This window comes from Syngnathus acus, chromosome 3 (genome assembly GCF_901709675.1).
Source record: "Syngnathus acus chromosome 3, fSynAcu1.2, whole genome shotgun sequence".
NCBI classification, from domain to species: domain Eukaryota; kingdom Metazoa; phylum Chordata; class Actinopteri; order Syngnathiformes; family Syngnathidae; genus Syngnathus; species Syngnathus acus.
Window position 1 is genome coordinate 13,322,410 of NC_051089.1, and position 13,537 is coordinate 13,335,946.

At 38.6% G+C, this 13,537-nt stretch overlaps 1 protein-coding gene across 34 annotated transcripts in view; it reads right to left on the minus strand.

Moving 5' to 3' along the window:
- Window positions 1-15: 15 nt before the first annotated feature.
- Window positions 16-13,537, minus strand: part of madd (MAP-kinase activating death domain) — a 32,482-nt gene continuing 18,960 nt past the window's right edge. For 6 of the 34 annotated variants that reach the window (XM_037247783.1, XM_037247805.1, XM_037247790.1 and 3 more), the window contains 17 exons: window positions 13,076-13,126; window positions 11,432-11,535; window positions 11,186-11,269; window positions 10,801-10,959; window positions 10,349-10,469; window positions 10,094-10,156; window positions 8,865-8,985; window positions 8,524-8,629; window positions 8,328-8,438; window positions 8,151-8,258; window positions 7,901-8,065; window positions 7,739-7,811; window positions 7,179-7,285; window positions 5,481-5,489; window positions 4,910-4,979; window positions 3,387-3,433; window positions 16-1,319 (listed from right to left, as the gene is read on the minus strand). In XM_037247783.1, the coding sequence (XP_037103678.1) occupies window positions 1,206-1,319; window positions 3,387-3,433; window positions 4,910-4,979; window positions 5,481-5,489; window positions 7,179-7,285; window positions 7,739-7,811; window positions 7,901-8,065; window positions 8,151-8,258; window positions 8,328-8,438; window positions 8,524-8,629; window positions 8,865-8,985; window positions 10,094-10,156; window positions 10,349-10,469; window positions 10,801-10,959; window positions 11,186-11,269; window positions 11,432-11,535; window positions 13,076-13,126 (1,613 nt within the window). In that variant the 3' untranslated portion in view covers window positions 16-1,205. The remainder of the gene's footprint in view (window positions 1,320-3,386; window positions 3,434-4,909; window positions 4,980-5,480; window positions 5,490-7,178; window positions 7,286-7,738; window positions 7,812-7,900; window positions 8,066-8,150; window positions 8,259-8,327; window positions 8,439-8,523; window positions 8,630-8,864; window positions 8,986-10,093; window positions 10,157-10,348; window positions 10,470-10,800; window positions 10,960-11,185; window positions 11,270-11,431; window positions 11,536-13,075; window positions 13,127-13,537) is intronic. The other 28 variants (XM_037247799.1, XM_037247804.1, XM_037247812.1 and 25 more) reach the window with 14 other exon arrangements.

Here is a 13,537-nt window from a genome sequence, read left to right on the forward strand (position 1 = left end):
TCAAGAACACGGGGCTCTATTTTGGACCACTTTATTAGATGGCTAAAACTGTACATATATTTTTTTTAAATACGCCGATTAATAGAATACTCAACATTTGGCATTTCTTTCCTCAGACGACAGTAGCCAGTCAACACAGTGACAAAACAGTTGGAAAGATTCACAGATCCTCTAAGTGTTCTCCCAATTCCGTATTGAATTTCGGATTCAGGCTTATTGTGACAGATTCCTACTTATTCACTTGTATACAGTCTATGGCTAAAATGGAATTGTACCAGTGTATTGCTGGATGAGGAGAAAGTACTGAACACACAGACAGAAAGTTGAATCTTTACGATTAAGGGGCGACTTCCATCACAGTCCAGAAAATGTCCCACTGTCATCAGTGTTCACATCTTCATTATTGATTTTAAGTGAACTTTCTTTATGGAATAATGACGCCTCTATCGCTTTTCCGACTAAACTGTGGCCATGTGACAACCCTTACGCAAAGGCAAAACCTGTACATTGACAGTACAACCTACCATTGCATCTTGAGTTTGAAGGTCACATTCAATTGAGCGCTTTTCTATTGTATGACCGACCTACTAAAAGATTACACAGTTCACACGTTGAGACAAACAATGGGTAACGTCTAAATGTTGCACATTTAGGCAAGTCAATATTTAAGGGTATTTCTTTTCAGAAATATACAGCAATAATTATATATTAAATAAATACTATATATGTAAATATATATAATATTTATTCCTGAACGGTCAAAATAACATGCTATTGATCAACAGCAGAGCACAGACAAGGTTACAGTGGAACTAGAACAGCAAATCAGCCCGGCGGACTGAGCTAACAGCAAGAGAACACATTGTTTCCTTAGCGGCCACGTCACACTAAATAAGCACGCAATCACACAAAGTTGTATGACGGGAGAGCTGTGTGCACGTGACCTGCATGCACTTGGTTCCTCTAATGTTCTTACAGAACATCTGGTCGTATCGTAAAGGAAAAGAGATGAGGACAGACCTCCTGGGAACAAATATTTACATGACATCACAGAGCACAGAGGGTCTAAAACAGGCCAATATTTACACAGATGTGTGTGCTTCCGTGTTACTGAGGGATTGTCTGTGGTGTTGGAACTCAAGTAGAGGCACATGAAGGAGGAGGAGGAGGAGGGGAATTGGAGACCAGAGGGGGCAGAAGGTGCACTAGCTCGGGAGGGGTCGTGGCGATAGTATCTTGGCTTTTCCATCCGGCTCCTTCCCCTTCACAGCTGCCACGTAGGAGAAAAGGCAGAGGACCGAGTAACAGATCTGGTGGGCCTGCACAACATGAGGAGGCGGTGGAAGATGTTAGCTGTTGTCTTGGTGTCATCATGTCAAAATGTCAACAGCTTGAAAAGGACTGGTTATGTAAACTTGCACCTGTATGTTGCGGTTTAAAAGTTTAAGGGTCACTCACAGATGTCTATTTTTATTTTATTTTATTTTTTTTACCCCCCATGTAAAATTTGTCAACATATTTCCAGCTGACCTTCAACTTTTTCGGTAAACATTTAGTATTTGTGTAGTGTACTGTAAATCAAATTCTGATTTGATTAGTGGCATGATGTAACTGACTAACCAAACGCATGGAAAATGCATAAAAAATGCAAACAAATACACAATAATGAAAGAAATGATTAAAAATTGCTCCCCTAGTAGGTAGTAGTTTTGATTTAACAAGCGTACGTCTGTCTTTAGTGGGTCGAAGGACATTGAGGAGCAACTGTACATGGATGATACTATTTTGGTGCAACAGACTTCCTTCCATTCATCATTAACAAGGCTGAAGTCAAAATGACAGTGCATGTTTGTATGAAAAACAAATCTGGCCCATAAATATAAATCAGTCCAATGAAACACAGCAATTAATAGTTTACATATTATTACAAATTCATTTCATGCTGCTGCTAACCTTGAAAAGTCATAGTGGGAGCGGCGTAAAACAAGGATCCCGTTTAATTAGTCAAAAAGTAGATTTTGCACCTTGGAACAAATGTTCAAAGCAAACACAGTACGTCATTGTTCGAGGACTTGTACTTCCCTGCACAGTGATTCTCAAGGTGTGCTGTCTATATGTAGCATATGTGCCACACGGGCTCCCACTAGTGGCACATAAGCAAATCACTGCAGTATTACAGTCGAGTTGCATTTAACTTAAGTTCAAAATATTTGCATTTGATCTTCAACAATTCTTATTTTTATTAATCTAGGTGTTTATTGTGCAGGATATAGTTTTTTTTTTTCATGTTCCTATAGTTAAGCAGGTTCAATGGTCAAACTGCATAATGCCAAAGTGACATCAAATAATAAATACATTTTTTTGATGAACAAAGAGGTTAGTTATGCTAGATTTTATCGGCAGATATCTTTCCTTTTTTTTTTTCATTTTCAAAATCGGATCGTCATAATTTTGCCAATCCATCATAACACTGATTGGATCTGCTCAATAAGACATTATAGAAAACAATCTTATTAATTCCAGAAATGTTTTGCACTACCATTGTCAAAACCCAAGATTTAATTTTTAAAATCCATAATGAAGAATAAATAGCGAGCTGTAGGCTGTGAGAGGAGTGTGCTCTGCGCCCTGCCAGTGGACCAGTAGGATGTAACCATACGTTCAAGTTTTACTTTCATCCTAAAATGGTGTATTTTAGCCAAAGGTACAATCCTGGTGGATGAATATGACTTTAAACCCTTGTCGTGCCAAAGAAATGTTGGCGGCTATGACTGGTGCTCCTCTTGCTGCTGCTTCTTTTTCATACCACCATTGTCTTCTTCTCCTCCATTCAACTATGACGAAGAAGCTGCACTGCCTTTGAAAGTACTCGTGGTGGCTTACTTTCGCTTTGAGCAATAACATAAACAAGGCGGGCATTAAACCACAAGAATTGCACCTTTGGCTAAAGATGCCAGATTACAGTTGTGCAAAGATGTTTTAAGATAAATTTCAACAGTTATAGTGTCATTAAGACAGTTTCATTGTCGTTTTGCGGTTGGATGACTAACTCAACTCTTTACTATCTGGCTTATACGGCCACGCTGACACACTCAACTGCACATTTGAATAACGTTCTGAGTTTCCCAACAGAACATCGTTCAAAAGTGCCCTTGGGTTATTCAGTAAACCAAAAACGGGGCCTGAGTGTGTGAATAGGTGAATGTGAGACTTGTGAGCAGCAAGGGGCCAGCAACTGTCCATCATATTCCAAACAGATAACGTGTGCAAGTCAGACAATGAAAATTTGACATGGCTAGATTAATTTATACAAACATCTACTTTGAGTACCGTGAGACATACTGACTGAGAGACAGTGGTGCGCTGGCTGACAGATAAGGACTCACCATGGGGGTCTTGTACTTGTGGATCACCACTTCTTTAGTTTCAGGAACTATGCCGATGCAAGAGACAGAAGAGAAATTCAAGGGCAGCAGGAACTTGAATCAGTTTATCTTTGAAAGATTTTTGGTGTTAAAGAAGTGGAAATCCGAACATGGCTTCAAAATAGGTTGTGGATACAAATTAAATGTGCCGTGAGTGTGTGTGTGCAAAAAACAATACTGGACTTCATATGAAATCCAATAAATCTCCACTTTAGGACAAAACAAAGCCCACAAAAATGGACAAATGTGTTTTTCAAGAGACCTACAAAATTAAATGAAAAGAACAAACACAAAGACACATTTTCTCTTCACCCCAATGAAATGAATGTGAAAGGTGACATGACGAAGAAGCATCTAGGCAGTGCCCAACATATTTGGCCCTAGTTTGACTTTTCATTAGTAACTGAACCCATAGCAGAGAAGAGGAGACTGAACACATGAAGGACATGTTAAACCTCTTCTCTCAGCACCCTAAAAAAACACAGTTCAGGAAGATCCCCAAAAATGGCCCATGATAGATGGAGTCTGGGGTGATCTCCCAAATGAACCGCAACTGATGAGGTGAGCACAGGACAGCAAAATGAACGAGTCGAAAGATCACAGTGTGTGTGTGTGTGTGTGAGTGTGTGTAATTTGTCTGAATAAAAAAGGTGACAACACTTTACCTGCTGGAGAATGAAGGTTTTCATAGTGGCAAAGATGAGGGCAACATTACAAAATCAGCACAGAGACACGACAGTAACCCAGCCTGGCGCTTCACTTCAACCTTTGGAAACTATTTCCGACTTCTCTGCCTGCTCTTTAGAACAACAAAATTACAACACCAACCTACTTACGCTCTTCTATCCATCTGTTCGGTTAACCTAGACTCATATCAATAATATCGGCAACTCACTCTGTGTTTTACTCCATCATTCACTGACCTCCGGATTAAATAATCCCCTAAATAAAATTGGGATGTATTATGCCTGATTTCGGTGGTGAGTTTGCATTTATGCCTGGCACAAGACGTTGGCATTAAGATAAGTTTTATATCCCAAAAATGAGGGTGGAATGCATAAGGAAAAATTACTGATGAGTAATATATTACTAATATATGGTGGATTGCTGCCATCTGCACTGAAGATTTCTCTTTCGCACTTAGGAACATCTGTTGGAGTTTTCAAGGCTTTATTCTATACTTTTTTTTTGTTCACTATTTACTTTACTGCCCCAACTAGATTTTTAGAGTAATCCGACCATAAAATCATTATCGATGTAGTAAGTAACTTTACCATGAGACATTTAGATTTATCAAGCAATTCATTTACATTGTTAATTTCAAATTTTATTTCAGAATGAATGTGTTTTTGCTCCATTTTGTGGTGTGCCCATCAGTCGACTGCTCACGTCCAATTAAGTGAACTTTTATTTAGCTTAATGCCACGAAGCTGAGTTACTGCCGCGCCAAGTACAGGCCTACAATCAATAGATGGTGTAATTACCAAATTCCTCCAGGACAAAGACTCCCTTCACTGTATTGCACTTTTTAATGTGACTCAGCTCTATGAAAACCTAAAAAAGCAAACAAAAAACAAAAGAACAACACAAGACAGAACATTATTAACTTAACAATACTGGATGAAAGTTCAAACTTTATATATATATATTTAAAAAATTATAATCAGGTTAAAACTTGCCTTACTCAGTATGAAAGGTAAATTAAAAATAAAAAAAACTACATGTGAATGCAAAGCTTTTAACAGCAACGGAAGAAGAAAAAAAATAAAGCACAATATGAGAAGTTTCCATGATACATGGGCAACAGTTAAATGCAGTGGGACTGTTCAAAATTAACAACTGCTTGATAAAAGCATTGAAAGTCACATCAGAGATTAAATCATTTTCTGTTTGAGGTGTTCGTCAAAAGAAATGTGGCCCATAGCTGCATACATGGAATTTTCATATAAAAGAGAAAGGGACACACAGCTACAAGAGTAAAAGGAAACAATAGAAAAGAAAAAGGAACCCATAAGATGTTACTGCTAAGAAACAAACACAGCAGAGGTTGTGTACCTTCCGCTCCTTGCAGGGGGAGAAAGCATGGGAGAGAAATGGTTTGGATTATTATCGGACAGAAGAGCACAAACACTCAACGACACTTTGGGTGGGCACTGTCTACAGTCGAGAATCTAGCAAAGACCGTACCCCTAGACGTTATGAAGACAAAAGAAAAAACAGGGCAAGTATTTGACTAGGGTGTTAAAAAGCTGGCTTCCCTTTTGCTTTCCATCCCCCAGAGCCCTCCATGCCTCCTCCTCCAGCAACAAGGGCTGGCACCACACGCTCACGCAAGCACAAGAAATTCACGGGGGCACTCAAAAGATGGACGCTTGGTTCCTACAGCTTCATATAAATGTCACATCTGGCATTGTCTTACTGCAGAGGAACAGCCTGTACTTTTGTGCGTTTATTGTTTTATAATAAATCCATCACGATCGAACGGGGTTCCAGTTGAGTAAGATTTAAATGTGAAGATCAAACATCCGGAATTGAGAGCTGTGACACGAGTGGAGATACAATTTAAGAGCAAAGGCAGGTAGCTCTATTATATTAACAGTTTAAGATTCACGGGTTCGGAAGTTGAATTTGGTTCGTAAGAGGAGGCAAAACATTGTTGAGGCTCCGGTTCGTATCTCGAAATGTCCAGAAGTGTATACGTTCGTAAGTAGAAGTTTCACTGTACAAGTCATTTCTTGTATCTCAACCAGGACAGAGGTTCAGATCACTGATCTTCAGGTGAAAGAGAGGAACTTGTATCACATCTATTTGATTTGAATACCTTGAAATAGGTAAAGAATGTAGGTGTAACTCAAGATTGATCTTAATGTCATCCCACGTAATATAAACGTGACCAAATGATGCATGCTAATTCATGCTTTGATATCTTGCCCATAGATTATTATAATGCCCTGCTCTCTGGTCTTGCAAAGAAGTGTACTGCTATCTGGAGTTACTGCAAAACTCTGTGTGATGATGAGAATCAGAGGGTGGGCCGACATTATATCCATTTTAAAATGGCTGCATTGGCACCCTGTGTGTTTTGAATAGTGTCGATAATTCTAGGCCAATGTGCACCACCACCAACCAAGTCACATTTATGAAGCATCTTCCTTTAATTTGTCACCCATCTGTCCTAAGTCACTAACTGCACAGATGTGAAGACAACACATGACAATGTTTGAGGGTCCAAACTTAAAATGTCCAGGTTGCTACTGAATAGCCAATTATTAATGAAAAGTCTTTGATCAAGGTCATCAGTCTTACCACTGATGCACAACAAACACACAACACTTAATTTCCTCCCACAGAGTAAATGAACAAGAAGCTTTATCTCCCAAATGCGAAAAGAAACGTGGAGGGATGTGATTCTACTTGCTATTGTTTGAGAAATGCAAGCATGCAGGCAAACACACAAACACAAATAGAAAACAGCGAAATCCAAAACGCAAAAGACACAAGTTCTTCCTCTAAGGAAAATATTTAGCATGAGGCCAATCGAATATTTGACCAGATATGACTACCTTTGGACTACTATTAGCTAAAGTGGGTAACACTAGAGGAAGACAACATGAACGGGAATGCAAAGTCGTGAGATGAGCAGAAAGGCATTGAGTAAGATGGGATGAAAACTCCATTACCAACAGTGAGTTTTGTTTTCATGCCCTTGAATGAGGTATGAAGCCTCTTTCTGCAGTGGTGCGTGCTACTTACCTGACTGTGCATGAACTTCAGGTTGATTCCTTCCAATGTGACCTGCAGCAATCCTCCCTCACCAGTTTTCATATCTTGGACAGGAAACTCTCCACCAAGTTCTGGACCTAACCAAATAAACCCAAAGTTTGGCGCTGTTTCCGCTGATTTGTTTTTTGTTTTTAGACAAATTTAAGAGCTTAGTAACATGTGTCTGAAACTATTTTGCTATAGTTGCTTCTTTTAATTTGACATATACATGGCCAGTTTTCTAAATTCTAAACCAATTATGACTGTGTTCGCATAGGTTACAAATAAGTCTACAGCACGTGGTGACTTGCATACAAAGTTGGGTTACAATGTAACCGTTACATCATCGCTGTAGCCGGGGAGCCTTCTGCATCAGGTGATTTCTTTCTGAATAGATTTATTGCAATGCTTAGTGGAAGCTTTTTTTTTTACAAAAAATAGCACAAACTACACGTCTTTTCTGTTTTGGAGTAAAATCTGATTTTGATCTCAACTGCTAGGGCTATCCCACAAATACTGCAAATCTAAGGGACAAAAAAAAAAAAACATACCTGGTTTGGAGCTTTGCTGTCTGGCTGCAGCTCTTTCCATACTATCTTTAACACAGTAGTAGAGTTCCCGACACTAGGAAGCAGACAGGAAAGCACTCTAGGTTAAAGGAGTGGGAAAATACTCCTCTTAATTAAAGAAAAAAAGAAGGAGAAATTTCTCACCTTTTTGGTATAGAACTTATTGAGTTGAGTCTCTTGGCCGTTACGTCTCCAAAGACATAAAACCTTGGTCTTGGGGCAGTAAGTCATGTTGATGAGCTTCTCATACCACCAGCGCTCATACACGGTGCCAATGTTGCTGCGGAGGACTATGCAGTCGTCACAAACCTGAGGCATTGAGTGAAATGAAAAACACTTAGACAACAGGGCCAAAGTTCAATTTGTAATAGTAAACCAGAATGAAGATGCAAACCTCCATGAAAAAAATGTCCCCAGTAGTATCAGTACCAGCATGTACAACAAACGTTTGCTTCTTGATATGGCGGCTTCCACAGGGCCTGATTGACAGCTCACGGCCATTCTAGGAGGACAACACAAAAACGTGATGCGCAATAGTTCATAGAGCACATTAAAAGAGGCATATGCTGACCATTTGGGCCAATTTGTCCAGCAACTCATTGACCTCTTGGCTGTAGGAAAGGCCAATGTGGGACTTGCCCATCAAGCGCCTCACTTTCTTGCGGATGTCATTTTTGCTCACCTAGAAAAACATTCATGGCAATATTTGTTTAATATATGAATGTATCTAAAATTGTAGAAGCTATGGTGGAAATATAAGTTCTTACTTTCAGCATGAGCATGAATGCAATCATGTTGTGCAGTAGTGTAGCCAGAAGTTTGTCCTCATCATCCTCCAGCCGCTTGCGGTCATGTTCTCCCAGTGACAAGTATCTAGTGAAACGCAGACAGTAACATACTTTGGAAACACTGTGAAAGGTTCATGAATTTAGTTTCCTCTCTTACATCAATTCCATCAAGAACTCTATTCAGAAGTGAAATAGCACTCAGTCTTCCGCAAAGCTTTAGCTAACCAGCCTATAAATAATCAGCGATCCAAACACAAATCAATTCCAATCTAAGCTTGGGAGAGAAAACAAAAGTCTAAATAATGATATACTTCTCAAACCTTTCAATCATCTCTTGAGGTCCCTGGTCCAATCCCATCCCCTCCCGCTCTAACATTACAGCATCCAAATAGGCATCCTCCCAGAACTGCACCTGGTCCCAGAGTGTGGAGCGTTCCTTACCTGTAAAAAACATCACATCAATCAAGTGTGCAGAGCTCGATGCTGAATAATCATTAGGCATGGTTTAAAGTTCAAACTACTTATCTTATGTGACATCATATCAGGTGGGCTGTCATTGCGGCTTCGTAGAACTACATGTGTCAGGTTATATTGTGTTGGCTTTATGAAAAATGTTTGTGGTTGGTGGTTGAGGTTAGAGATAAACCATGTTGTTTAACCATGTGGATGATGGAGCAAAAAGGTTTCATTACGTTCATATCTGTTCTATTAAATACGTTTCTACATCCTGCTTTTGTTATATTGCAGGTGGTCAGGAATTTAACAGAGAAGGTATTTGTAAATTTGAAAAAAAATGCATTTGGATATTCATTTTGCATTTGAGTCCACCACTTTGCAAATGATTGAAAAGAACTCGATCGAGTGATTAGCTTTCATTACATTTATGGTGGAATTTGTTCTGTATTTGTGATGTTTAAGTGTTTAAACACCATTTTATTATTAACTTTGACAGACCAAATTGAAGACAGCGTCACAGAACAGGCTGCAGCACAATTTTCAGGTACCACAACAAGATTGTATGACGATTTATAGAGATGATTCATAAATACAGACAACCACAGCAATTCGCTGGGCCTGATCCACGAACAGTGAAAATCCATATATCATTATGAAATGAAAAGTGAAATCAATTGAAGGAAAAAAAATCAAAAAAAAAAAAAAATCAAAAAAAAAAAGGGTGCTAAACCTCCAATATGTGCTTTCCATTAGAATAGGGGTTGGACTGCAGTTAGAAAGAAAATAGTATTATTTGACTCCTTGCATTGTTATTAGATAATCATTTCACATCGTTATTAGTTTCTGTAAGAGAGGCTGAAAGGGTAGGAAGGATGAGAAACGTATTTACAAGTATAAAGCCAGGCGACAGTTAAATTTTGAAGGTTTCCCTTCCTTATTAAGTAAAAAACAACATGCAGCGTTGATTCCGAGATAATTAATCTAGTGGAGAACACCACAAAACACCAGCTGCTAAATTAAGCACTAGACTTGGTAAACAACATTTGCACCCTACGCAAAGGGAAAAAGGCCCACAGCAAGAGATTAGCCCTACTTAGCGAAAAGGTTTCCATGGCAGCATCCTCTAGTTGATCCCAAACGGAGCTCTTATCGCGGCCTGGAATATTTGCCCAGGAGGAAAAAGATGCAGGAGGGAAGAGAAGCAGAGGGGGTTAGGCCATCATTGAAAAAGTGTTAATAGCAAAAACAAAACACGCACTCCAAAGATGAAGTTGAGACCAAAAACCGAAAACACAAAAGCAGAGATAATCAGATCGACAGAAGTGATTGCAACACAAACTGAACATACCCAAGAGGCCATCACAAAGGTAGATCCTCATACTGATGTCCTCCATTGGCTGAGTGGGCGCCCCTTTTGCTATTGCAGATGTGTTTTCTTTTGCGCCAGGTTTTAGTGTGTGAGTCTTTCCCTGGTAAAAAAACAGACAAATCATGCACATTTTATAACATCAAAATAATGTCATTTCTTTATTAAGTTGCAGCAATGTATTTTTTCTTAATGCGCATCATAAATTATATGCAACCACACACTGACGTTACTGAAAGGAGGTTTTATGATGTAGAATTGATCAATTAAGGAGCTCAATTTCTGAACTTGCGTCATACCTTTTATTAAGACTACAATAACTGAAACCTTGGTTTTACTCAAACCTGCGCTTAAAAAAAAAAGTCACATAAAAATAAATCAATCCAAGAGACCTCAAAATAAAATAAGTCTTGAGTCAGAATTTTTGAACTTACAAACACTGAGCTGGTAGCAGGATTTGTTTCAATCTCACTGTCAGAGAGGGTCCCTCTGGACTGTGCTAGATGTAAAGCACTTCTCCCACCCAAACCATCTCCCACTGTGCTGCTCAGGTCACTGTCAGCACCCAGAGTCTCTCCAGAGCTATTGCTTATCTACACACACACAAAATAAATGTAGTTGAAAAGATTATTAGTTCACTTGAGTTTTGCTTTTTAAGTATTCCAAAATGTTAAAATCAGATCATTCAACTACTCAAAATAAGATAAATGACCGATTAATTCATCGTAATGCAGGATGTAAAATGAATGTAGATTTAAAAAAAAATAATAATAAAATAGACAAAGGCAAAAGGCACTATTTGGGTTGGTCCTGCCCTACCACTGTGCTCGCCTCTGAGTCTTGGCTGGTACTTCTTGTTAAGATGGGCGGTTCGGAACTCGTTACAGACTCTGTGTCACTCTTCTACGGAGACAAGACGACAGAAGATCAGAGACAAAAATCAGGAGTCATGACAGCAATGTATTTCGGTCAGGCAACATCAGAGATTACATTGGCTACCAGAACCTGTTTATGACCATTATAGATTCTACCCACTAATGTTTATGTACACCATGCATGGCTAACCTGAGATCCAGAGGTGACACTGAGACCACTATCAGCACTCATCTGAGATTTCTTTTCCTCTTCATCAGTCACCTGGGGGCGCTGCTGCTTTGCTCCTTCAGCCCCTGAGTAGAAATACAACTGTCAGACTATTCTCAATGAATCTTTCACAATCTTACCTTGCTGCGAGTCACCCGATTCAAAGCCAGCACTGCACATCAACAACAAAAGCAATATATACAATGTTTTCACTTCATTTAAGAAATCTTTTGACACATAATCGGCTATTGGTCAGAACATAAAGGAGACCATTATACTTGGCATGAAATGCTTTTTGATCACTACTTTAGCAATTGCAGAAACAGTTTTAAATACATTCACCAGGGACATGAATGTCATGGCAATATTAGAATTTCTGTACAAAATATTTTCACACTATAAATATTTACTGGGGAAATGTATGTATATGCATAACTTTAGATTTGTTTTCTTGAATTAAAAAGAAACATATAAAAGATGTCAAATGACACCATTCATGTTCTATGTAGTTGTCCTGCTTAATTTGTGCAGGATTGTGCCAGTGAGTTAGATAATGAAAAAGTACACAAACATTCTCAAAAAAAAAAAAGATTTTTTGAAAATATATAAATACACTACATGATAAATAAAATAATGTGAATCCTTTAAAAAAAACAACTGGCAGGATTGTTTCAAGTGCTTTGTGCTCAATTATGAGCTCAATCGGTTTGATGAAATCTCAAAATAAATTCCAAGTATTTACAGATTAATTTAGTATTGTCTTCAAAGCAGAAGAAAACAAGAAAGAGACATATTCATGATGTCATTGACCCAGCTAAATTGTGCAATTGTGAATTCATGTGGATGGTGAGTGTACATAAACTGACAAAGATTCATCCAAGTGTATATTGAGAAACCTCAAGAGGACCAGACAGTGAAGCAAGAAGGGAGCAAGCCCAAAGTGCAATAAAAATTGTGAAAAACAATCACAAATGAAAACAAAACTGCAAGAGCGTGAAGCAGTGTAACACTCCATCACAGACCGCAACATTAACTCTTCGTCAGTGCTGCCGATGTGGCTCAGAAACACAGACACAGGCAGTTAGGCATGCCGACAAACTGAGAAACAATAAGTGTAAATTAGTCTGTCACCTTCAGCCGAAAATGACATATTTGGTTATCTTGTCATATGAATCATTAAGAAACAGCATCAATAATATCTAAAACCAAAAAATGAAAAGCGAGACAATTGGAAAGCATAAAGAGAAGGAAAGGGCAGCAGGTGTAAATTTTGATGCAACGTCTTACAGTAGAAATAGCTTAAAAATGCTGTATGCCTATAGAATTTGCCAAGTATCGAAAAATAACAAGCTGCACTATGATTTTAAACCTGCTTATTGTTCAAAGCATACTGCACATGTGATTTATGAAGCCTAGACTGTAGACTTTAAACCATAAGAAACTGACTAAAATGGGTTTATGTGACTTGTGAGTCAATATTACACGAATTGTTTTGTACATCATATTTTGTGTCCCTTTTGTACGGCGAGGTAAAGACATAGTCGACTATAAAAAGACAGAGAGGGGTGGGAAAAGAGTCAACAACTTAATACCCCAATCTTTTTTTGGATGTGTGAAGTTTCTTACTCTGTGGTTTTTCCATAGATTTTTGCTTATCCTGGTGCTTGCTCCACAATTCTACCCAAGATGCATTGCAAGCAAGGAGAGAAAGACAGATAGTCAGAGAGCATGTTGAAAAAGTATGTAGTATGGTGGATGAGCATTGAAAGCAAAGTAAAATAAAGCTCAAAATAAACTTAAAAAACACAGGACACTACCGAATGACGTCAGTAGAATGTTTTGTAATGTTTGCATGTAGCTGCGTAACAACCTGAAAGACTTTTTACTGCTTTTCAAGTTGAGCACATTAGGTGAGATAGCTACGATGGTAACATTACAACACACTCAGAGCACCTGGAGAGCCACACCAATAGCAGAATGTGCTCTGACTCAGAACAGAGAACATTCTTAATCAAATGAAGTGGTTTGGCTCGCCAGTAAACAGATCAGAGGGAGATATTGTTGGACTGGAGAAGAGCATGGAATGTC